The sequence below is a fragment of the Narcine bancroftii genome, chromosome 5, assembly GCF_036971445.1.
Source record: "Narcine bancroftii isolate sNarBan1 chromosome 5, sNarBan1.hap1, whole genome shotgun sequence".
In the NCBI taxonomy this organism is placed as follows: Eukaryota; Metazoa; Chordata; class Chondrichthyes; order Torpediniformes; family Narcinidae; genus Narcine; species Narcine bancroftii.
Genome location: NC_091473.1, coordinates 53,740,894 through 53,767,069, shown reverse-complemented (window position 1 = coordinate 53,767,069; position 26,176 = coordinate 53,740,894). Strand labels below are relative to the sequence as shown.

Below are 26,176 nucleotides of genomic sequence, written 5' to 3'. Positions count from 1 at the left end.
ACTCCCACTTCAAAACAAGCGTCACATCACCCTCATCAGTGTCTATGCTCCAACCCTCCAGGCGGAACCAGCAGAAAAGAACAAGTTCTACACCGACCTGCGCAACCTCATCCAACGTACCCCTACAGCCGACAAGGTTGTCATCCTGGGCGACTTCAACGCTCGTGTCGGCAAAGACTCAGAAACCTGGCCAGGAATCCTGGGCAAGCATGGCGTCGGCAAGTGCAACGACAATGGGCGCCTCCTGTTGGAGCTCTGCGCAGAACAGCGGCTTGTCATTACAAACACCCTTTTTCAGCAGAGGGACAGCCTTAAGACCACCTGGATGCATCCCCGATCCAAACACTGTGTGTGTGTATACACACACATAAAAACCACCTAACCTACTCTATTAAAAAAAACTAACCAAAAAAACCTTAAAATATATATATAAATATGTTTTTTTGTTGTCTTTTTTCTTCACCCAGTGCAATGGAGAGGGAACCAAGTTTATACTGTTTAACATTTTATCTTGATATATAGATGGATATATATCTCATGCACACATATGTGATATTGTATCTTCAGTTTCATTCCATTTTCTTCATTGTACTATACTTATTATAAAAACCAATAAAAAAATTGAAAAGGGAGAATACTTGTAGAATTTCTCTGATAAATCGTTTTTAAACTCTGGGAGTAATTGCAGGGTAAAATAGGGATGAGAAACTTTTGAGATCTGATCCTTTGAAATGGGAAGAACAAATTCACACTGTAACTGATTTGGTTCAACCACATTAGAAGCATGGTTAATCCCAGATTTTGACAGAACATCCCTAAAACCTTTCAATTTCTTCATCCTGAAAGTCTAATTTTTTTTTGAGACTCATCTTAGGATGAATTGTTAGCCATTCAAGACTGAGGCAATTTTACTTGGTTCAACATTCCTAAACTTAAGGAAGCATCTTCTTACCAACTGTTCTCTCTGAGATTTCATCATTTCTAATCAATCATCTAAATCTTTCCACTTAATAATCCTGGGACACTTAACCAATTGAATTTGTATACCAACAAATCCAAGTACAAGTGCATGTTTTTGTAATGAGTATTTGATGGATGCCCCAGCGTGTTAACTTCATGGGTTCCTCTATGAGTAACCAACATTATACTTCTGTTCCTGAATTTTCAGTGCAGAGTATGCAAATTTTATTCCTACGTTCTGGTTTAAGAGCTCAACATTTGCATTAGCACAAACACAGAAAATGGTGGAAACACTCATCTGTGGAAAAAGAGACGGTCATTATTTCAGGTTGAAGTTTCAACAAGGCTGGAAAAATTCAGAAATGATTAAAATCTCATTGATCTGAAACATAAACTTGGTTTCTGTCTCCACAGATGATGAGTCTTTCCAATATGTCCTGTCCTTTTTCCAGACTGCACATTTTAGCTTTTCAATAACATCATGAATCCTTGTTGGCTCAAGCATTCCCAAAGACCATGAGATTAGATTTCACAGCATGTAATTTGCCTGAGAATAAGTTTATTAAGTAATTGCAGAGTGAGGCAGATGCCAAACCTGTTGCTGTGATGGAAAGAACAGATTCAAACTGTGATAGATTTGATGTGTTTATTTTTTTTTACCCCAACAGGAAGCGATACTACCAAGCTTTCGCTCATGAATAAGTACAAAGAGAACTTCCTGGCCACCAGCCCTGTGGACATCAGCCACCAGCAGACAGCTCTCCTCCCACGCAGTGCCTCCGGAGGACAACGGAAACGGTTTACAAGCAAATCCAGAGGTCAGTTATTTAGGGTGCTTATGGATATTTGCTTTGAAAGAAAAATATTTCTGTTTCCTCTAGAGCTTTCAACATTGCACAAATTGTCTCAAAAATAATGCAAATATGAAATGAAATAGAACAATTTAAAACCATGCAATGCTCTGTTACCCAAAATGTAGTTCAAAACAGAATATAATTGTATTTGGTTTACTTGATTTGAAGGTTAATTAAGGGTCAGTACCCACTGTCCTAACTCTTCCAGTAACAATTGAACAGTATCAAGTTCATGTACATATACAATCTGGCAAAAGAATGTCTCTCCAGACCATGATGCATACAAAAAAGTTCATAACACACAGTAAATAAGGATCACAAAAAAAATAATATTAATATTTGGGATGATTTATGTGGTGGCAGGATACTATTCATCAGTCTTACAGTCTGAGGGAAGAAGCTATTCCCAGCCTGACAGTCCTGATTTTGATGGTTACCTGCTTCTTGATGGTAGTGAATTGAAGATATAGTGTACTGGATGGAAAGGGATTTCTATAATTCCTTGAGCCATCTTAAGACAATACTCCCAATAAATGTTACCTATAGAGACCCCAGTGATCCTCTTAGCTGTTTTAATGATCCCATGCCATTTACCTCATCACCCCAACACATTGACTGAATGGACCAAACAGTGAGAATGGTGGGTATGAGTTGTGATCATTTCTCACCTTTCCACTTTTCATATGCAATTAACACCTTTTATCTTTTGGTCTGTACCTTCCCCAGGCTTTAATTCAGATGCCTATCTTTTTTCACTCATCCCTTAAGGAAAAGATCAGGCTCACATGTCATTTATATATTAATTGCAGTCACTGAATGTCAGTCAGCCGAGAGGTTACAGTCCATGTTCTTGGACTCCCTTCTGTTGCTTGATGATGCCTGAAGAAAAGTACAAGCAAATAATGTGCATTAACTTTTTTTAAAATGAAAATTCTGTAAATATAGAAGAAGTCAGGCATCTTTCATGAAGATAGCCACATGGGTAATGGCTCAGATTTACAGGGGAACTGTCAGTCCCACTTCTGTAAACAGGTTATATTCCAGATGGGGGCATGCACGTGGAAGGTTGCGCTCCAGAGGAAGGTGTCTCTTGAAAACAGAGCCACCTGCAGTTGCCTTTTCAATTTAAAAAAAAATTAGGGATACAGCACGGTAACAGGCCCTCTGGCCCATGAACCCGTGCTACCTAAATACACTTTTGCCACCAATTACCCTACTAACTGTCCATGCTTGAAACATGGGTTGGATGCAGAGGAAACCCATGTGGTCTTGGAGAGAGCATACCAACTCCTTACAGAGTGCCGGATTCAAATCCTTATGCTTTTGCTTGATTCTCGTAAAGTAAGTGTGGTCTTCCCTCGGCGTTTTGATAAGGGGCAGTTCATCACTGAGTGCAAATTGCAGACCAATGTTTTAGGCCAGTTCCCTGGAAGACTAGAGAGAATATATAAGAAAAGGAATGAATGGGAATGGGAGTGTTTCTGGAGGTAACTCTGCAACCAATGCAAAGTGATCACAGAGATAAAAGGGCTGGAGAGAGTTGGTTGGTTGTGGTGCTGGCATGCTAGTGGTGCATGGGAATGGTAGGGATAATCCACTGAACATGGAGGCAGGGGAGAGAGAAAGTAAGGAGAAAGCTCCCATGAATTTGGAAGGGAGCAAAATGTAGTGAAATGGAACAAGTCAAGTTGAGACCCCCAACATCTGTGCAAGGAAACCTTCAGTTGAGGTAAATGGAAGAAAGAAGAGAAGATTTGGGTAGAAAATTGCATCAGAACACGTGCAATGGAGAATGGGAAAGAATTTTTGCAGCGAGCAGGCATAAGGAGGATTTGTAGCGGCACACATAATTGCAGCGGCAAACCGGCCTCGCTTGTCAGGTGCAGTTAGTGGGGTAGCTGTGGCAAAGATGGTTTCGTGGTTCCTTCTTTTCTTGTGCAGACCAGAAGAGCGCTTATGCGCTTACGTCAGTGTGACACAAGTTCCGGGACATGAGGGGTGAGGTCCAGACAACCTTAAAGACTGGAGCACCAAGTTGAAGTAAATCAGTTGTGCAAAATGAGCTTACAGCCTGCTGTCTCAGTTCTTCTTGCTGCACTTGCGCACAACACACTACAGGATATTCTTTTTTTAAAAAGATTCATTAAATGTCAGCTCTACCATGAAAGGTAATTTGTGATCATTTAAGAGTAATGTTTCCTTGCCTAATCACCTCCATGTATGTTTGCTTTATAATGACAAAATATGTCTTTAAATCAACTTTGAGTTTTTTTTTCCCAGCAGTTAACATGTATGAGGTAGATTTTTCTGTTAATTTCAGTTTCTTATTCCTTCTCTGGGAATAGGTTCAGCCCCAGCAGACTTTTATTTATTAACTGGAATCTTCTATTTTTCATGCCTCAGTACTGTGTCATAATTTTGCATAATTCCCACCACCAGAAATGCATGATTTGGCATCTGTCATTGATAATAAATTAAAAGTTTCACAGAAATGTAATAATTGACTACATTGGTGCTGCCTCCTGCATCCATGATAAGCTGGTCAACTTTATTCACTTTGCTGCTAACTTTCATGCCAATCTCAAATCCACTTGGTCCCTCTCCAGCAACATTCATCTTTCTATCTTCACCATAGGAGACAAACACTCTGCAGACATTTTCAAAAACCCACCACCTCCCATAGTTACCTTGACTACACCTCTTCCCATTCTGTCTGCTGTATGAATTATTTTTCTCTATTCTTCCATCTTCATCTCGTGCTCTCAGGATAGATTCTGGCATGGTCTGGGTGGACTGGAAAATTGCAAATGTCATTCCACTATTGAAGAAGGGAGGGTGGGAGCAGAAAGGAAATTATAGGCTGGTTAGCCTGACGTCAGTGGCTGGGAAGATGTTGGAGTCGATTATAAAGGATGAGGTTATGGAGAACTTGGAGGCCCACGACAGGATAGGCCAATGCCAGCGTTGTTTCCTATAAGGAAAATCTTGGATGACAAATCTATTGGAGTTCATTGAGAAAGTGACAAGCAGGCTGGATAAGGGATATTTTGCTTTTGGATTTTCAGAAGGCATTTGGCAAGGGGCCACAGATGAGGCTACTTAATAAGATAAGAAAGAGTCCATGGTATAACAGGAAGCATACTTATATGGGTAGAGCATTGGGTGATTGGCAGGAAGCAGAGAGTTAGAATACAAGAATCATATTCTGAATGGCTGCCAGTTGCAAGTGGTGTTCCACTCAGTGTTAGGGCCTCTTTTTATGTTGTATATTATGATTTGGATTATGGGATGAATGACTTTGTGGCCAAGTTCATGGATCATACAAAGGTAGAGGAAGTGCAGAACCTGTAGAAGGACATAGACAGATTAGGAGAATGGGCAAAGAAGTGGCAAATGAAATATAATGTCGGAAAGTGTACGATCATGCCCATTGGTAGAAATAATAAATAGACAGACTATTTTTTAAATGGGGAGAAAATTGAAAATACCCAGTTGAAAATGGACCTAGCAGTCTTCGTGAAAGATAGCCTGAAGGTAAATTTGAAGATTGAGGCAGTGGTGAAGAAGGCAATGTTAGCACCCATTTTGAGACAAATCAAGTACAAGAGCAGGGATGTGATGTTGAAGCTTCATAAGGTACTGAGGAGTCCTCACTTGGAGTATTGTGAACAGTTTTGGTCTCCTCATTTAAGAAAAGATGAGCTGACTTTGGCAAGGATTCTCTTGAATGACTCCAGGAATGAAAGGGTGAAGAGCATTTGACATCTGGGCCTATATTTGTTGGAATTTTGGTGAATGAGGAGGGATCTCAGTAAAACATTTTGAAACATTGAGAAGCATGGACAGAGTAGATGTAGAAATGTTGAAACACGAGTGTCTACAGGTGTTGTAATTGTGGTAAAAACACATCAAAATGCTGGAGGAACTCCGCCATGCTTTCAACATCCTGAAGAGGCAAAGGTATATTGCTGATGTTTTGGGCCTGAGCCCTTCTTCAAGGAATAAGCAAAATGATCAAAGAAAAAGGAAACCTTAGAATTCAGAGAATGCTGACTTGGGGATGAGTCCAGATATTAATTAGATATAAGGGGAGAGGTGAGAATTGATTTTATTTTTGAAAGGAGACAGGGAAAATTGAGAGAGGCAGAGCTGGGGAAATGCGATGGGGGAAGAAGCCATAGAAGTCAATATTAATGCCATCTGGTTGGAGGGTACCCAGTTGAAAAATGTTGTTCCTCCAGTTTGCGGTGGTCTCAATCTGCCAGTACATGAGATCATGGACAGACATGCAAGGGAATGGGATGGGGAATTAAAATGGGTGGCCCCTGAGAGACCTTTGGTGAACAGAGCTGTGGTGCACAGCAAAGGAATCTCCCAGTCAGCACCCAGTATCTTCAATGTAAAGGAGATCACAACTGGATGTAGTTGTGCTGGTGGAGGGGAATTGGTTGGGTCTTTTGTTCAGAAAGAAAGAAAAGTGTTTTGAGGCCTTTGGTATGGGGAATGAAGCTGTATAGGAATTGGATGTCCATGTTAAAGATGAGGCATTCAAGTTCAAGGAACTGGAAGTTGTTAAAGTGATGCAGGGTGTGTGAAGTGTCCCTGATGTAGGAGGGGTGGGACTGGACCAGCAGAGACAAAACATGGTCGCTGAAATTCTGCTGGAGGACAATCCCTGTGCAATCTCCTACCACTTACATGTAAGGTGAGACCTCACACTCCCGGCAGGAGTGGGGAACTTGGGCTCCCCAAGTGGGGAGAGAGCACGGCTTGGGTAGGCAAATGGGGAGAGAGTACAGCTCGGGCAGGTGAGCAGGGAGAAAGTGTCATATTCAATCCAAATTCTGAGAATGCCAGAATGCAATTTATCACACAGTTGCAATAATTCATGGCAAAAATGACAATTTATAAATAAATAATCAATGCTATCCTGGACTGTATTGCCAGTAGTGGTGGTGGAGGCTGGTACAATGGGGATATTTAAAAGTCTCAACCAGAAGGCCGACTACACTGTTAATGGTTGTTTACGTAAGAGTGTGGATGAACAGAGGGACTTTGGAGTTCAAATCCATATATCCCTCAAGGTTGACACACAGTTTGATAAGATGGTTAAGAAGGTCTATGGGATACTGGGATTCCTTATTAGGAGGATTGAATTCAGGAGTAGAGAGATCATGTTGCCACTCACAAAGCTCTGGTAAGACCATACTTGGAGTATTGTGTTCAGTTCTGGACACCTCATTATAGGAAGGATGTGGAAGCTATGGAGAGGGTGCAGAGAAGATTTACCACGTTGTTGCCTAGATTGGAAAAGACTCAAAAGACTTGAGCCAAAGTTAGCAGAACTGAGACTTTTCTCTTTGGAGCAAAGAAGGATGAGAGGAGACTTGATAGAGGTCTACAAGGTTATAAGAGTATAGATAGGGTGCACAGCCAGCACCTGTTTCCCAGGGTAGGAAAAGTAAACACGAGAGGATGTGTACAAAGTGAAGGGAATGAAGTTTAGGAAAGATATCAGGGGTAAAAAAAAAATTATGTAGAGTTGTGGGTGCCTGGAATTCCTTCCCAGGGATGGTGGTGGGGGCTGAAGCATTAGGAGCATTTAGGAGACTCTTAAACAGGCACATGAATGGAAGAGAAATAGAGAGTTACAGGGTAGGATGGGTTTATTACTTTTTTTTAAGGAATACATGGATTGGAACAATATTGAGGGCTGAAGGGCCTGTACTGTGTTGTAGTGTTCTATGTATTGGCACATAGATGTAAGAAAAATAGAAGGTTATATGTGTGAGGTAAGAAAGGAGTAGATTGTTGTGGAGTAGGTTTGCGAAGTTCAGTATAACATCATAGGCTGAATTGCCTGTACTGTGATTTACTGTTCTTTGTTCAAAACCTGTATTAATGGACAGAGTTGTGGCTGGTCAGAACAGATGATGTGTCATTAGCTTTTCACAATACCCTGGAACATCTGGATAGCAAAGATGAATGTACAGGTTTTCCCCAACTTATGACCTATGTGGCTTACAACTATCCGTGCATATGTCCAAAAAAAAGGTGCACGTGTACATGCATGTGTGACATAAGCGCAGTAAGCTTGCCAAAGAAGATGACGAACAAGAGTAAAAACTCATTCCATGCTGATAGATCTCCTGCTGACGCTTGATTTGGAATTGAAAATGAATGTAATCAACCAATTTAGGACTTCTACATACTAACATACTTCTGGCTTGCATCCATTCTGAGATACAACAGGTCAGTCAGGATGGAACACAGTCATAAATCAGGGGCTCTTTATTAATTACAGCTTGACATTCAATACCTTCATCCCCTCAGTAAACTCCAAGACCTGGGCCTCGATTGTGCAATTAAATCAGAATCCAGTTTATTGTCATGAACCTTGTCACAAAAATTGTTGTTCTGTGGCTGCAGTATGGTCAGAACAAGGTGCAAAATTACCATAAATTATTTTTAAAAATTAAGTAACTAGAAGAATAAAAGAAAAAGATCGTGAACATGGGTTCATTGTCCATTCTGAAATCTCATGGCGGAAGGGAAGAAGCTGTTTTTGCAACATTGAGTATGTGTCTTCAGGCTCCTAAACCTAACAGGATGGATGGTGGGGGTCCTTGATGAGAGATATTTATGAGGCATGGCCTCTAAATATGTCATTAATGGAGAGAAAACTAATGCCCATGATGGCACTGGCAGAGTTTATAAATTCTGTAGCCTGTTCCTGACCAGTGCTTTGGATCTTGGATTTCCTCACCTCTGGACCCAATTCAGTTCAGATTGGCTAACACATCTCCACAATCTCTATTAGCACTGGAACACCACAGGGATGTGAACTTAATCCCTGCTCTTCTCATTTGATACTTATAACTGTACGGCTAAGCAGAACATCTCCATGAAAATGTTTACTGATGATACCACAGTGGTGGGCTGTATAAAAGGAGCCAGCAGGAGGGAAATTGAAAACTTGGCTTGCGTTAACAATACCCCTAACACAATGTGAACAAGACCAGGGAACTGATTGTCAGAAAGGAAAGCCAGAGATATCAAGTAATCATCAGGGGATCAGAGGTGGAGAGGGTTAGTAATTAGAAATTTGGATGACCTCTCCTGTATGCATCATAAATGTTATTGCATTGAAAGCATGAGAGCGCCTCTACCTCCTCAGGAATTTTTGGAGGTTCAATATGACTTTGGATACCTTGGCAAAATTCTATAAATGTGTGATGAAAAGTGTGCCGATTGGCTGCATCACAGCCTGATATGGGGGCACCAATACCCCTGAGCTGAAAGTCCTGTGCAAGGTAGTGGACTCATCCCAGTACATCATGGGCCAAACACCCCCACCATCAAAAGTATGGATCATTGTTGTCAGAGAGCAGCTTCAATTATAAAGGATCCACACACCCAGGACATGCTCTGTTCTCACTACTACCATCAGGAAAGAGGGCAAAGTGCCACAAGACATGTACAACAAGGTTCAGGAACACTTGCTACTCCTCTACCATCAGACTCCTAAATGTTTAAGGACTTCCATGGTTGTTATTTATGACTGTATGTTTGTACCTGCATGTGCAATTGCACATTAATTTGTTACTGTTCCTGATGAATACAGTTTACAGTTAGCTGTAGAAAAAATAATTTCAAAGTTCTTAGTGGTCATGTATATACTCTGACAATAAATTTGAACTTTTGATCTCACACACGCGCACGATCTGATGTAAAATAAAACCTGCTAGAGTTTCAATGATGAGTGAAATGAAGGCACTAATTAGATTGATGACTTTTTTTTCCGATTTTTAATGAAATATCAGTGACCTGAAATGTACTTCCAGCAACTGAGGCCTGCCTAAACTGGTGGGAGGGCACAGTAGAGTGGTCAGCACGATGCTATTACAGCACCAGCGACCCAAGTTTTATAAAGTTTGTACGTTCTCTCCATAACCTGCGTGGATTTTCCTCTGTTGCCTCGCTCCCTTCAAAATGTACAAGGTTATAGGTTAATTGGTTGTTCAGGACTTGATGGTGAAATCGGCTACTACCGTGTTGTAAATAAGATACTCAAAGATTTTTCTGCCTGCAAGCCTGATCATTCCAGGTGATGGGGCATGCAATCTCTACAGAAATGGCTCGTGGTGCGCCAGAAGCTATTCTAACCTTCCCAGAGGCGATTCTCAAAGCAACCTCAAATCTGTAATCCAGTCATAGTCACACAAATGGAAATCTATCATGTAGCATATGACAGGCAGCCTGTCTTTGAAAACACGAGCCTCCATACAAATTTATGCTCAATATATGAATGTGGCTCCTTGTATCTCTTGGATAGGGGTGTTTCTGATAATAATCCATTCTTCCACACCTTTTGAGGTGCCTAATTTATCTGCCCTGCTCCAAGCATCGAAATTTCTTTACCCCATGACCAATAAATAGCCTGCTTGGACCACTTGGCCTTAATCATGTTAAACAGGGTGATCTGCAGGCTCTGGGGTTATAGTGCAATACATTAAAGTGCTGGAGAAATTCAGTTGGTCACACAGCATCTCCAGGAAGTAAACAATAGCCAATATTTAGCGCTTGAGCCCTTCAGCAAAGTGTAAGCCATCAAAAAAAATAGACAGGTGCCTAAATAAAAAGATGGGGTGAGGGAGGAAGGGCAGGAGGGGAGCTCAGGCTGACAGGTAAGAAGAGGTCATTGGTGGATATAGGTGGGAGGATAGGAGAGAAACAAAGCTAATAAAGGGAAGAGGTAACTTGGGAAGTGATTGGGAAAGTGAAAGATGTGGGAAATGTTGAATGGAAATAAGTCAATGTTAATGCTGTGTGGTGATATGACCACCAGTCTACTGCAGGGGGTGATGATGTCAGTACCTGCAGGAAGACCACCTAAGAGGTTGATTCCACCTGGCCGGCTGTCAATCAACCGACCTGAATATAAACCTGAACCAGCCCCTCCTGAGCCAGTCACACGGGGGCCACCAAGGCTTGAACTGGTGTTCAGACCTTTACTGGATTAAAGTCCGTTGTACCATTTTTTTGAGTTTTATGCTTGCTTGCTGTTACCTCAGTGCACCACAATTTATTCCAGTAAAAATTTTAAAGAGAGACCACAGAAAAGTTTCTGTCGATCAGGAGCCTAGAGATCGACCCCCAACACCCCGATGCCCAGGCATGCTTCGAGATCTGGAAGCACGCAATTGAGGCGATCATTCTAACACAGGCTGAGGTGCTCAACACCAACCAAAAATGACTCGTGGTGCTCCGCACCAAGCTGGGCCCACGAGCTTTCCAGGCCATCAAGGACTGCATGGACTATGAACCTGCAATGGCCATCCTGGAAAGCATGCACAAGCCTTCGACAAACATGGTCTATGGCCGGAACCTGCTCAGCAGCATCAGGTCCCAACGGCCAGGTGAGATGGCAGATGCCTATCTGGGGGCCCTGTGTGAGCTAGCCTGCCCGTGCCTGGCTGAGACCGGGGTGACAGAAGGAGAAGTGGACCGACTGATCTGGGACACCTGCGTGCGAGGTCTGTGCTTCAGCAGCGCCCGACAGAAGCTGCTGGAGGAAAACATTGCCTCACTTAACAGGACAATGGAGGTAGTCCACTCCCTGGAGGCTGCAGCTCATCATGCAGAGGTCTTTGATGCCCAACTCCCCAAAGCCCAGCTGTTATCGAAAGGCCCTACGTGGAGGAGATGATCGCAGCTGCCGGAAAGTACTGCATCCCAGTGTGGGTCACACAGGTGATCCCGTAAAGGCTGCCTAGCGAGGAACTTGCATTTCTCCCAATGCAGGAAGAAAGGCCACTTCACCAAGGTGTGCCTTTCCAGGCTCATCGGGAACACTGCGGCCTCCACAACCAGCTGGGAGCCCTCCCGAACACCACCACGTGCGAGGACCAGGCGATACCATTACTTACCCCACCACTTCTGCCCTCATGATAGACATCACTTCTAGCCTAGCCACCAACCCACACCACTACAGTATGCTCATCCGGGCGCTGCCATGTTACTCTGGATGACTTCTGCCCACACCGAAGACGTCACTTCCGCTCGCTCGAATGACATCACCTCCAGCTTCACTGCTGGTCAGGTTGGCTGACGCCATGTGCGTTCACTTAGTGCTGTCATCTTGGGCCAGCCAGCCCTTGACTGCTGCTACACATCGATGAGACAATGTAGTCAACATGGGCGCATACCCGATCAGCCATCCGATACACCCCACTCCCCATCCATCGAGGAGCAGTGACTTGGACCCTGAGATGGTCCTAGCATCCACCACCTTAAAAAGGGACATTCCCCATGGACTCAGGCACTCAATGATGGGCATCACTGTCTATGGGAAGGTAACAAAATGCCTGTTCGATAGCTGTAGTACTGAGAGCTTTGTGCACCTGAACGTGGCCTGGACATTAAAACTCAAAATCGATCCCACCAACTTTTCCATTACCTTCAGTGCCCAGGACAACTCCATCATGGCCCCTGGGTGCTGCTTAGTAGAGCTAACAGTGGGGTGGGGTTGGGCAATCATACCAAGGGTTCAAGCTCCTGGTCATGCCCCAGCTCTGTGCCCCAGTCATCTTCGGGCTAGACTTCCAGTGTCACCTCCAAAGCTTTACCCTCACTTTCGGTGGGCCCCTACCCCTGCTCACACTCCACAGCACACAGCCTAGTGACTGACCCTAATCCACCTGCGGCCTCTTCACGCTAAGGTTAACCCCTCCCACCCTAATCATCTACCTTATGTTAGATTGCAAGCCCATAGCTGCCAAGAGCAGGTGCTATTGAGTGGTCAACAGGGCCTACATTAAGGCAAAAGTGTGGAAGCTTCTGGAAGAAGGTATCATAGAGCCCAGCACCGGTCCTTGGAGAGCCCAAGTCCTAGTGGTAAAAGGGGGTAGCAAACTGAGGATGGTTATCGATTTATAGCCAGACCATAAAACAGTACACACCCAACTGGAAGCTTACCCCCTACCCTGAATAGCTGACATGGTCAATGAGATAGCCCACTGTAAGGTCTTCTTGACAATTGAGCTAAAGTTGGCCTGCCACCAGCTCCCTATCCACACCCGGGATAAACCATATATTACCTTTGAGGTAGATGGGAGCCTCTACCAGCTCTGCTGGGACCCGTTTGGAGACACAGGGTCTCTGTTTTTCAGCAGGAGATGTATCGCATGGTAGACTGGCACAGACTAAGAATGATTTTCCTGGACAATTGTGTTTTTTGTGACAGTCACCAGTAACAATGCTGTCCTTGTGTCATTGACAATGTCACCATCTGCGGCCATGACCAGAAGAACCACGATGCCAACCTGGAGAAATTTCTCCACATGGCTGAGGTGCTGAACCTCACTTAAAACAAGGAGAAGTGCATGTTCAGCACCACCCATCTTGCCATCCTAGGGTACATCGTGGAACATGGTGTCATTGGTCCCGACCCAGAACGCATGCTTCAACTAATGGAACTGCCCCTCCCCCACACGCTCAAGGCCCTCTGCAGGGATTTTATCCTATTATTCCCAGTGGGACCCACATTTTTCAGACAAGGTCGACCCACTGGCCCAAGCCACCACCTTTCCTCTCTCCTTCCTCACCGACCAACACGCAGTGGCTTTCATGTTCAGCACCACGCTGAAGAATGATAAGATCTTGTGCTGGAGAGTCGAACTGGCCACATTCAGCTCCAACATCCAGTACAGCCCTATCCCAGACCTGCGCCGCGGTGCAGTCCAACTAACTATAGGCGCTGCATGACACACTTTATCATCCGGGCGTCACGTGCCTGTACCATTTCATCAAGTCCCAGAACCTCCCCTTCACTGTCCAAGAAGTCAGGACCAACGCCAAATCATGCAGGGTCTGTGGGGAGCTTCTTCTGCCCGCTACTGGCCCATGTTGTCAAGGCCACTCGGACCTTCGAATGACTTAGCATTTACTTCAAGGGACCCCTGCCTTCCTCGAACAAGAACATTTTCTTCCTCAAATTCGTAGACAAATACTCCTGTTTTCCCTTCGCCATCCCTTGCCCTGACACTTCCTCCGCACCGTTATCAGGGCACTGATGCAGATCTTCACCATGTTCGGATACTTAGCATTCATCTACAGTGATCAGGGAGCTGCTCCAGTACTTGGTAACATGAGGCATTATGGCTAGTCACACAACTAGCTACAGCCCAAGGGCCAATGGGCAGGAGGAGCATGAAAACTGGGTAATCTGGAAGGCAGTCCTCCTGGCCCTGAGATCCAAAGGCTGGTTCATTGATTGGCAAGAGGCCCTCCCCAAGGCACTTCATGACATTAGGTCACTTTTTGTTCACTGCAACTAATCAGACCCCTCATGAGCACCTTTTCTTGTTCCCCAGGAAATCGGCGACTGGGGTCTCCTTCCCAGCTTGGCTCACTTCTCCGGGACCGGTGCTCCTCTGCAAACACGAGCGGGTCCACAAGTCCGACCTGCTGTTCGAGCAGGTGCTCCTTCTCCACACCAACCAGAACTACACCAATATCAGGTACCCCTGTGGCCATGAGGACACCATCTCGACCAGGAATCTGGCACCAGTAGAGGCCTCTACCCCCCAGCATCACAATTGCCCGGTCCAACCTCCCCACCATGAGTACCCTTGGTCTACCCAGGATTTGGGGGCTGACCTCCTCCCTCCACCCCTCCAGAGGGCCCCACTCCTAGTGGACTACACCCACCTGGCCATCCGCTCCCTCCCCAGTGGACATACATGCACATAGATGCCACATTGCCCACACTGATGCCTGCCATGGCTACGCCAGCCCACAGACAACCACGCCCTTGCTGACCTTTTACTAGGAGCTAATCCTGCAACAGTCCTAGAGGACTGGTCGCCTAATGGCTGCCCAACCACTTGAATTTGGAAATACCACTCGCCACTGTTTTACACCCTCCCCCCGGACAATTTTAAGAAGAGGGTGAATGTGGTGATACAGCCATCAGCCCATTGCTGGGGACGATCTCTATACCTGCAGGAAGACCACCTAAGGGGCTGACTCCACCAGGCCTTCTGGCAATCAGCCGACCTGAATATAAACCTGAGCTGGCCCCTCCTGCGCCAGTCACACGGGGAGCCACTAAGGCTTAAACTCGTGTTAAGACTTTTACTGAAGTAAAGCCTTCTGTACAGTCTTTTGAGTTTGTGCTACCTCTGTGCACCACATGCTGTCAGGCTGAAGAGTGCCCAGGCAGAATATCAGGTATTGTCCTTCAAACTTGCAGGTAGTCTCGGTTTGGCATTTCACGAGGTGTGGGAGTGCAGCACGGAATTGAAATGATTGGCCACTGGATGATCCCCTTTACTCCAACGAGCAGAGTGAAGGTGTTCAACAAAATTATCTTCCAATCTGTGTTCTGTCTCTCTGATATAGAGGAGGGCACAACGGGAGCACCAGAGGCAGTAGATGACCCCTGCAGATTCACAAGTGAGGTGCTGCTTCATTTAGAAGGACTACTTGGGCCATGAGTGGTGATGAGGGAGGAGGTATGAGTATCATTTCCTGTGTTCACAAAGTAAGTACTGAGGAGCTGATTCATAGGAAAGGATGAGTGGGTGAGGGAGTCCCAAAGGGAGCTGTCCCTATGGAAAATAAGGAGGGGAGGGGAAGATAGGTCTTTTGATGAGATCATGTTAGTGGCAGAAATTACAGAGGATATATGTTGGATATAGAGACTGATGGGTTGATACCTGAGGACAAGAAATCCTATTCTTGTTGTACCTCAGCGAGGAGGGGGCTAAGACAAATGCACAGGAAATGACTACCACTTCAGTATATTTTAATTTTCACTCTTATTCAGAGCATTTATTTCAAGCTACTCTTCACATTGTTGCCCTATCTTAACATGATATTGAGTGTGTGTCATTATTAAATGCAAATATTTTCAAAGACTCATTTACAGTCTTTATGCCCAATTATAATGATTGCATTTTGCTTCAGTGTGCACAGAGCTAAATCCTCCACAGCTCATTCTTAGTGGAAATCAATTTGTTCCTCTCCATTGCAAGTCTAGGACTGGTGAAACTTAGTTCTAAAATATCACTTGGCAGCAATGGAGACTGCCTCATTAGATGTATTTTTGAAGAATAGGGGAATTTGGGGTGACGGAGAACTGGCGGGTAACTGGAGCTGAATCCTCAGTCAGATTGGACATGGCAGAGCAGGCTCGATGGGCCAGATGGTTGACTTCTACTCTTTTTTTTCTTGTGGGATTTTGAAATATAAAATCCAGTGAGATAACTACACATTTCAAGTCTTGACATTTGGTCATTATATATCTTGCATTTTACTTCAGTTGTAAAGATGTGCCTTAGAATCATGGAAATTTATAGCAGAGAAGTCGACCATTTCACTCATCCCTCAAATCATTCACCGTGCCCTGCACTGGTTTTCATGCAGTTCACATGATGAATTTGCAATAAATTCAAACGTGCATTGAGATGGAAAAAAATCCTTCAACTACTGTAGCACCATCAGCTCTGAAAATGAACCCTATGCAATCCTAATTTCTCCCTTTGTTTTTTTCAGCTTTGCTCAGTGCATTGCTTGGGGTACATGAATGTGGTGTTTCTGGAGTAATAATTAATTGAACCAAACTGGAGATTTCAATTTGTCAGGGAATTAAGATTCAATTTATGAAGTAAGTCAATGACACAAGGACAGCATTGTTACTGGTGACTGTCACAAAAAAACACAATGCCAATAACTGTTAAGAAGGCTCCCATCATTTTCAGGTTTGGTTTCACATGTCATTACAGGGCTGAAGTATTGCGATTGGGACAAATATACTTTTTTTCTTTATTTTCCCGCTTTGCTCCACAGTTTTAAATTTGTAATCAAACAATTCACATGAATTAAAATGCACATTCCATACTTCATTCAAGTATATTTGTATACATTTTGGTTTGACCATGTAGAAATTACAGCACCTTTTATACATAGTTTCCCCATTTCAGGGCACCATAATGTTTTGGTTATTTGGCTTCACAGGTGTTTGTCATTACTCAGGAATGTTTAATTGCTTCATTGGTGCAGGTATAAGAGAGCTATGGTTGTTTCTAAGCTTTTGATCATCTTTGGAGTCTGGAATTGAAATTTTTCGACATGAGGACCAGAGTCGTGGCAATGAAAGTCATTAAGAAGCCATTGTGAGGCTGAAAAACAAGAATAAAACAGTAAGAGACATCACCCAGGCCTTAGTTTTGCCAAAATCAACATTTTGGAACATCATTAAGAAGGAAGAGTGTACTGGTGAGCTTAGTAATTGCAAAGAGACTGTGAGGCCAAGGAAGACCGCCACTGCTGATTGCAAAGGAATGTTCATCATAATAAAGAAAAACCCAAGTGCCTGTCCGACAGATGAGAAACACTCTTCAGGCGGCAGGTGTGGATGTGTCAATGACTACTGTCCGCAGAAGACTTCATGAACAGAAATACAGAGGCTACACTGCAAGATGCAAACCAGTAGTTAGCAAAAGAAACAAGATGGCCAAATTATGGTTTGGCAAGAAATAAATAAAAGAGCCTACAGAATTCTGGAAAAAGGTCTTATGGACAGATGAGGTCAAGATTAACCAGTATCAGAGCGATGTCAAGAGCAAAGTGCAGAGACGAGAAAGCAACTGCCCAAGATCCAAAGAGTACCACCTCATCTGTGAAATATGGTGGTAGAAGTATTATCATCTGGGCATGTATAGCTGCCACATAGGCACTCTTATCTTTAATGATGATGTAACAAAATACATTCTTTCTTAATTTTTTTTAATTTTTCACACTATGAACCATATTGACCAAAATACACGTAAATATTTCCCTCTTGAATATACACAGTGTCATTTTCTCCCCTTTTCCCCCCTCCCTTCTCTCCCTCCTTCAACCCCCCCCCCCTCTCCACCCACTAAACATTCAACCTATATGATACATTAAACCCATTAAACAATGTCATCACACAATGAAAATAAACAAGAAACTTGTGTCATCTACTTTTACACACTGGGTCAGTTCATTTCGACTTCTTCTCATTCTGTCATTTTAGGGGGTGGAGGTCTGCGGTTGGACCTCTCTGTTGTGTTCCATGTATGGTTCCCAAATTTGTTTGAATACTGTGATGTTATTTCTTAAATTATATGTTATTTTTTTCCAACAGAATACATTTATTCATTTCTATGTACCATTGCGGTATTCTCAGGCTCTCTTCTGATTTCCAGGTTGACATTATACATTTTTTTGCTACAGTTAAGGCTATCATAATAAATCGTTTTTGTGCTTCATCCAAATCGAGGCCAAATTCTTTACTTCTTATATTACTTAGAAAAAAGATCTCTGGATTTTCTGGTATGTTATTTTATTTAATACCTGATTTAGATCTTCCCAAAACTTTTCCACTTTCTCACATGCCCAAATTGCATGTACTGTTGTTGCTATTTCCTTCTTACAGCGAAAAAATCTATCTGATACTGTTGGGTCCCATTTATTTAAATTTTGGGGCGTGGTGTATAGCCTGAGTAACCAATTATATTGTATCATGCATAACCTCGTGTTTATTGTATTTCTCATAGTTCCGGATGATAGCTTTTCCCATGTTTCATTCTTTATCTTTATGTTTAGATCTTGTTCCCACTTTTGTTTGGGTTAACAGCTTATTTCATCGTTCTTTCTCTTGCAGTTTGATGTATATGTTTGCTATAAATCTTTTAATTATCATTGTGTCTGTAATCACATATTCAAAATTGTTTCCTTCTGGTAACCTGCTTCCCAATTTGTCCTTCAAGTAGGTTTTCAGTTGGTGGTATGCAAACATTGTACTGTGAGTTATACCATATTTGTACTTCATTTGTTCAAAAGATAGTAAATTATTTCCAAAAAACAAATTTCTATTCTTTTGATCCCTTTTCTCTCCCATTCTCTAAAGGAAAGGTTATCTATTGTTGATTTTGGTAGTTGGTAATTTGTTTTTTTCCTTTCTATGTGAATCTTCTTCCAAATGTTGAGCAGATGGTGCAGTACTGGTGAATTTCTATGTTGCACCAGCTTTTCATCCCACTTATATAGTATATGTTCAGGTACCTCTCCCCTATTTTATCTAGCTCTAACCTGGTCCAATCTAGTTTTTCCCTTGTTTGATAAAAATCTGATAGGTATCTTAATTGTGCTGCTCTATAATAACACAAAATAAATACTGAAGAGTATAGAAACATCTTATCTACTCAAGTTTGAGAAAATGCCTTCAAACTCATTGGATGACGCATCATCCTACAGCAATACAATGATTTCAAACATACTACTAAAGCAACAAAGTTGTTTTTTTTCAAAGCTATTTAATGGAAAATTATTGAATGCCCACTTTAGTCACCCGATCTAAACCCAATTAAGCATGCCTTCCATATGCTGAAGAGAAAACTCAAGGTAACAAACCCCTGGAATAAGCAGGAGAATGAAGATGGCTGCAATAGAGGACTGGCAGAGCATCACCAGAGAAGATACTCAGTGTCTGGTGATGTCGATGAATCACAGACTTCAAGCAGTCACTACATGCAAAGGATATGCAACAAAGCACTAAACATAACTACTTTAATATATTCCATTGATATATCCCAAATATTATCATACCCTAAAATAAGGGGATTATGTATAAAGTAAACCATGAAAATCTGCAAACATCAAGGTTGAAGTACAAACACAAAATGCTGGAGAAACTTGGCAGGTCACCGTGTTCTTTATGTAGTAAAGCAAAAATACATAACTGATATTTCAGGCTTGAGCCCTTCATCAAGGTATGAGAGAATGGTGGCAGGCATCTGAATAAAAGATAGGTGGAAAAGTCAGGAAATGATAGGTAGTGGAGGAAGGGGATAGCAGTGATCAGAAGGGGGAGAGATGGCTGGTGGGTAAGGGAGGGAAGGACTGGAAAGGGGAGGGGAAAGAAGACAAGCAAGTTTATCAGAAAGCAGAGAAGTCAATATTAATGGCATCTGGCTGAAGAGTGCCCAGATGGAAAATAATGTGTTGTTCCTCCAATCAACGAGGAGTCAGGATGGGATAGTACATAAGGCAATGGAAAGACATGCGAGTGTGATTCAGAATAGAAATGGTTGACTTCTGGAAGGTCACTGTTGTGGTGGACAGAGTAAAAGTAATCTCCCAATATGCAACCGGTCTCTCCAATGTAGAGAAGGGCACAAAAGGAGCACCGAATGCAGTAAATAAGTCCTGCGGATGTACAAGTGAAATGTTCCTTCACTTGAAAGGCCTGTTTGGGGCCCCAGACTGTGGTGAGGGAGGTGGTGTGGGTGCAAGTGTGCTCCTCCTGTGGGAACGGGGGAAGTGCTGGGGGTGCGATAGGGGAGGAGGAATTAATGCATGAGGGAATCATGGAGGGGGTGGTCCCTATGGAAAGCCAAGAAGGGAGGAGAAGGAAAAATGTGTCTGGTGGTGGGATCTTGTAATAAGTGCTAGAAATTGTGGTGGACATTGTGTTCAATGCAAAGGGTGGAGGGCAAGGATGAGGGGGATTCTGTGTTTGTTGCATCTGGGGCAGAGGGGGGGCAGAGCAGATGAATGGGAAATGGAGGAAATGCAGGTGAGAGCTGAGTTGATAATGGTGGATGGGAAGCCACGTTTGTGGAAGAAAGCAGGCATTTCAGAAGATCTGGACTGGAAGATCTCCTCTTGGGAACATATGTTGTGGAGACCGAGAAATTAAGAGAAGGGAATGGAATCCTTGCAGGGGACAGGGTGTGAGGAAACGTAGTCAAGGTAGTTGGAGGGTTTGTATTATGCCGGTGGAAAGCTTGTCTCCTGAGATAGAGATGGACAAATCCAGAAAGGAGAGTGTGTTATTAAAGATGGACCAGATGAGTTTGATGTCGGAAGTTGGTTGTGAAGTGTATGAAGTTAACAACTCATCCTGGTTGTATGAGCCAGCCCTGATGTAGTTGTCAATATAACCGGAGGAAGAGTTGAGGAGTCTTGCCTGTATAGGCTTGTAGCATGGATTGCTGCATAAAGCCCACGAACAGACAGGAGTAGCCAGGACCCATGCGGATACTCATCGCTACTCCTTTAATTTGGAGAAAGTGGGATGATTTAAAGGAGAAGTTATTTGGAGTGAGGATGTTCTGCCAGGTGTAGGAGGATGGTGGTAGAGTGTGACTGGTCAGATCTTTCGTCCAGGAAGAAGAGAAGTGTTTTAGACCTCTGTGGGAGATGGAGGTATAAAGGTATTGGACATCCATCATGAGGATGTAGTCCAGTTTGGGGATTCTGAAGTCATTGAGGAGATGGAGGGAATGTGAGGTGTTGCAGATGTAGGTGGGGAGGGGAGAGGTGTGGGAGACACAATCTCCAGCCTCATCACCTCTGGCCACCACCTCCCCCACTGCCGTCAACCTCATTCTCTCCCACCCCCATACTGCAAATTATGTTATATTTCATATCATATATAGATATGGTTTGGGAAGATACATTGTGGGGTTTTAGTGTAGGTCACAAACAAATACAAACACTTCAAAATAGATCTCATTTAAAATGCCAGAGCTTGGCTCAAGCCAGACAGTCCAGCTTTCAAGTGCCTTTGCAAAAACTTTGAAGAATGTCTTTAAGGACTTCACAAGTAGGTGTTAATTGGACATGTTGTGGAGTGATGGATTATTGTTTTGGAAAGGAATAGATGAACGTATTCGAAGATTGGGTCTGGTACTGCAGTCTGTCTGAGTGCAGTTTGGTGTTGTAAGAGGGTCATGCGGTTTTCTCTCAAAGAGAGAATTCATTTCTACAGTTCAGCTGCAGCAGCTGGGACTGGAACATGACAAGCTGGCAAGTTTGTTGAAGAACCCAATTTTGAAGACGGGTTGTGAGTTCTTAGTTCAGCCTGGTCAAAGCCCTTGTGGTCCATATAAGAGAAGATGGCCGGCTGCATAATATTACACTTGAAATGAGGGAAACAAAAAGGAACTCGGTGGTGACCTGGAAAAGATGGGGAAAGTTTCTTCGGCAAAATACTGAAGTGGCTAATCAAAAGGAATCGATTTGTGTCCAATGAGCAGCATATCTCTCCCTGAAAACTGACAAGAATCTTCCTGAGTGGTAACCATTTACCTTTCAAGCACAAAAGCCTGGTGAAATTCACAAATATTAAATTCTGTGCACAGTATAAGAATTGCCTGATATAAGTGTACTTGGAGGAGTGAGAAGTGAGATTGGACTATGAATCAAATAACTTTTCTAAATTTATATACACATAGAATTAAAAGGGGGTTAAGTTAGATCAAGTTAAGTTAATAGTAATAGGTTAAAGTTTGATCCTGTTTTCACGCTTAAAGATAATTAAAAGTAACTTGTGTTTAAGTAACCATTTGTCTTGGTGAATTTCTATTGCTGCTGGGTTTTGGGGCCCTCTGGGCCCATAATACACATTTCTACCTTCTACCCAAGATGCACAAACTATACCATCCAAGTAAACCCATTGTTTTTGCTTGTTCTTAACCCACTGAACTAGTTTCATCTTATCTTTTCTCCCCTGGTCTCAAACTCACCTGGTCCATCTCTGATAACACTCTCCCCTTCCTGGATCTCCGTCTCCATCTCTAACTCCCCCAACTACCTTGACTAAACTGCTTCACACCTTGTCCCCTTGTAAGGATTCCATCCCCCTTCTCTCAATTTCTCTGCCTCCACCGCATCTGATCCCAAGATGAGGTCTTCCAACCCAGATCTTCTGAAATGTCTGCCACCTTTCACAAACATGGCTTCCTCTCCACCATTATCGACTTAGCCCTCACCTGCATCTCTTCCATTTCCCACTCACCTGGCTTGGCCCCCTCTTACCCCAGACACAACAAACATGGAATCCCTTCATCCTCACCTACCACCCCACCAGCCTTTGCATTCAACTTATTATCTGCCAGAATTTCCAGCACTTACAGGATCAACCACCAGACACATTTTTCCTTCTCTTCCCCTCTTGGCCTTCCATAAGGACTGCTTTCTATGTGATTCCCTTGGGCACATCCCTCCCCACCTATTCCTCCACCCCCCCCCCATCCTTGGCACCTTTCCCTGTGGCTGCAGAAGGTTCAACACTTGCACCCACACCTCCTCCCTCACCATGGTCCAAGGCCCCAAATAGGCCTTTCATGTGAAGCATCACTTCACTTGTACATCTGCCTGACTTATTTACAGCATCCGGTGCTCCCTTTGTGGCCCTGTCTACATTGGAGTGAATGGTCGCAGATTGGGAGATTGCTTTGCACAGCACCTCATCTCTGCCTGTAACAACAGTGACCTCCCAGCAGCCAACCATTTCAATTCTGAGTCACACTTTCACACTCACATGTCTGTCCATGGCCTTGTGCACTATCCCATCCTGACCACCTGCAGATTGGAGGAACCATACCTTATTTTCTGTCTGGCATTAACATTGGCTTCTCTGCTTTCTGCTAAACTTGCTTGCCTTCTTTCCCCTCCCTCTTTCCTGTCATTTTAGTTCTCCCCTCTCTTCCCCCTTACCCACACAGCCATCCCTTCTCTCCTTGATCACTGCTGTCCCCTTCCTCCTTTCATCTGTTTTTACCTTCTTCTCCCTCCCCCCCCCCAACCTTTTGTTCAGATTCCTGCTGGCATTCTCTCATTCCTTGATGAAGGGCTCAAACCTGAAACATTGATTATGTATTTTTGCCTTTGCTTCATAAAGGACAGTGATTGACCAGCTGAGCTTATCCAGCATTTTGAGTTTGGATTATGTATAAAAAGTTCTGTAATTTTTACATGGTCAAAACAAAATGTATACAAATAAATTTGACTAAAGTCTGGAATGTGCACTTTAATCACATGTGAATTGTTTGGTTATTAATTTAAAACTGTGGAGCACAAGTGCAAATAAAATAAAAAAAATGTCTGTCTCAAACATTATGGAGTGAACTGTATATTCTAGTGAAATTCTCAGATGTACAGAAATCAATTCAAGAAGGCAGCTCAACCTTCCATTCTTGGGGCATCTTGAAATGCACAGGTACATTGGTCTTGCCTTTGACACCCATAAACCCCTTTGCTGGCTTCGCAATGTGTTCTCAGCTATGGTTAGAGAAATATTTTCTTTCTGACATTTTAATCTTTTTATAAGCTTTACAGTTACTTCATATACTACTCAGCATTTTTAATAACCTTGAAATATTTATAGATGGCAGAGAAGAAAGCTATTCAGCCCACCTGATCACAGCAAACCCACTGCCCCACTAATTTTCCCTGCAATTCATTTCTGCTTATATTCTCATTATTTGCTCCCTCCTTCGCATCCCATATTCTATACATTTCCTCTGCACTTGGTTAACTTAGCAGTTAGCACCTAGGATTGAATCCGCTGCTGTCTGTGAAAAGTTTGTAAATTCACTTTGAGTCTGTGTAGGTTTCTTCCAAGTGTTCCTATTTCCTCCATATTTCAAAGGTGTATGGGGCTGGGAGGTAAATTGGTCACATGGGTGGACTTGGGTGGAGTGGACTCATGGGCAGAAGGCTCTGTTTCCATGCTGTATCTCTAAAGTTAAAATTTTAATTTACAGGATCCAATTGAACACTTAATCTTTGATGTGCCATAGGAAACTAGAGCACCTGGAATAAATCCACATGATCAAACAAAGATTGTGCAAACATGATCAAAAAAAGTTGTACTGTCAGCATGGGAGTTCAGGATTGAACCCAGGTGTAACACGACTGAATGCACTCAGAGGCAAGTGAGGGGTACAAACACGCTTTTAATAGTTTACAATCAATGGCCAGTTGACACAATAGTCTCAGGTGAATCTGAGGTAAGGCGGGAAAACCAGGGTTTATATTGGGGTGGAGCCAGGGGAGGAGCCAGCCATCTGAACAATACACAGACAGTGAATTTCAGTTCACTGCATTTACCCCTTCCTTCAGAATTGAGCCTGTGGTTGAAAAACAGAGACCATTCATTAAAAAAAAAAATACTTGACAAATATTTACAAGTTAAGTTTCTCGGGGGTCTGGTAATTCTGGTCGAGCACCACAGTTCTGGAGCATTTGGGCTTCCTGAACCTCGTGGACCTCTTGTGGTACAGGGTCAGTGGGTCTTGAGGTCTCTGGCTCAGGTCGTGGGGTGGATTGGTCCACTTCCTGAGCAGTGTCCTCATAGCTGAGCAGTAGTTCCTGGCATTTCCCTGATGTCCTCAATGGATTAGGGCAGGTTGTGTGCCTTGATGAAATGAGCCATGCAGGTGATGCCTGGGTGGTAAAGCTCACTGGCTGGTGTGTGCAAAGGCACAGCTTCCTCTTGACAGGGCATCTGGAGATTCATTGAGTGTACCTGGCCTATATGCTATGTCATAATTATAGGTGGAGAGTTCAATTCTCCACCTCGAGATCTTATCATTCTTCATTTTTCCCCTTTTTGTATTATTAAACCAAGATGCCACTGATCGCTGGTCGGTGAGCAGTTTAATTTTTCTGCCAGCCATTATTACCTCAAGTGCCTGATGCCTCTACAATGGCTTGGGCCTCTGGCCTGCCTGCCTGGTTAAGGGTAATGGCCAGAGCTACATCTGAGGCATCACTTTCCACCTGGAAGGTTGTGTTCTCATCCACCACAGGCATGGTGGCCTTTGCAATGTAGTTCTGAACATAGTCAAATGCTGCCTGGACTTTGGCTGATAATGGGAAGAGGTGGACTTTATGAGGGGGGTGGACCTTGTCCACGTAGTGAGGGCATAGTTGGAAAAGTAGTTCAGGCACCTCCTTAAGGCTTTTGTGGTTCTTGGGATCAAGAGGTCTAATAGGGGGTGCATTCGATCGGGATCAGGGCTAATGATGCCATTCTCCATCACATAACCCAATATCACCAGATATTTTGTTCAGATCATGCACTTACTGGAATTGTACATGAGGTTTAGGGCCTATGTCCACAAATGGTGATGTTGTCGAGATAAGTGATCTTCAATCAGTACTTGTTAACCATTTTGTCCATCTGTCTCTGGAAGACCAAGACCCCAATGGTGATACCAAAAGGGACCCTCTAGAACTGATCAATCCATCCATCTGCCTCAAATGTTGTTAGGGATTGTCCTCGGAATGGATCGGGAACTGATGGTATGCAGCTTTTACATTGATGGGTCAAACACTGCCTAATTGTGTTTACAATGTCCGAAATTCAAGGGAGGGGGCATGCGTCCAGGAGTGTGAAACAATTAATTATTTGGCTGTAGTCAATCACTAGCCTAGACTTTTTTCCCCTTTCACAACTACCCCCTGGGCTCTCCATGGGCTGTTATTAGGCTCAATTATGTTTTCTTTGAGCAGCCGCTGTGTCTCAGCTCGAATAA

At 43.4% G+C, this 26,176-nt stretch overlaps 1 protein-coding gene across 10 annotated transcripts in view; it reads left to right on the top strand.

Annotated features, from left to right (window-relative positions):
- The window catches only part of astn1 (astrotactin 1), a 2,519,376-nt gene that overhangs the window by 920,594 nt on the left and 1,572,606 nt on the right, over positions 1-26,176 (top strand). For 8 of the 10 annotated variants that reach the window (XM_069937468.1, XM_069937469.1, XM_069937467.1 and 5 more), the window contains 2 exons: positions 1,629-1,778; positions 14,189-14,335. In XM_069937468.1, coding sequence (XP_069793569.1) covers positions 1,629-1,778; positions 14,189-14,335 — 297 coding nt within the window. The remainder of the gene's footprint in view (positions 1-1,628; positions 1,779-14,188; positions 14,336-26,176) is intronic. The other 2 variants (XM_069937475.1, XM_069937466.1) reach the window with 1 other exon arrangement.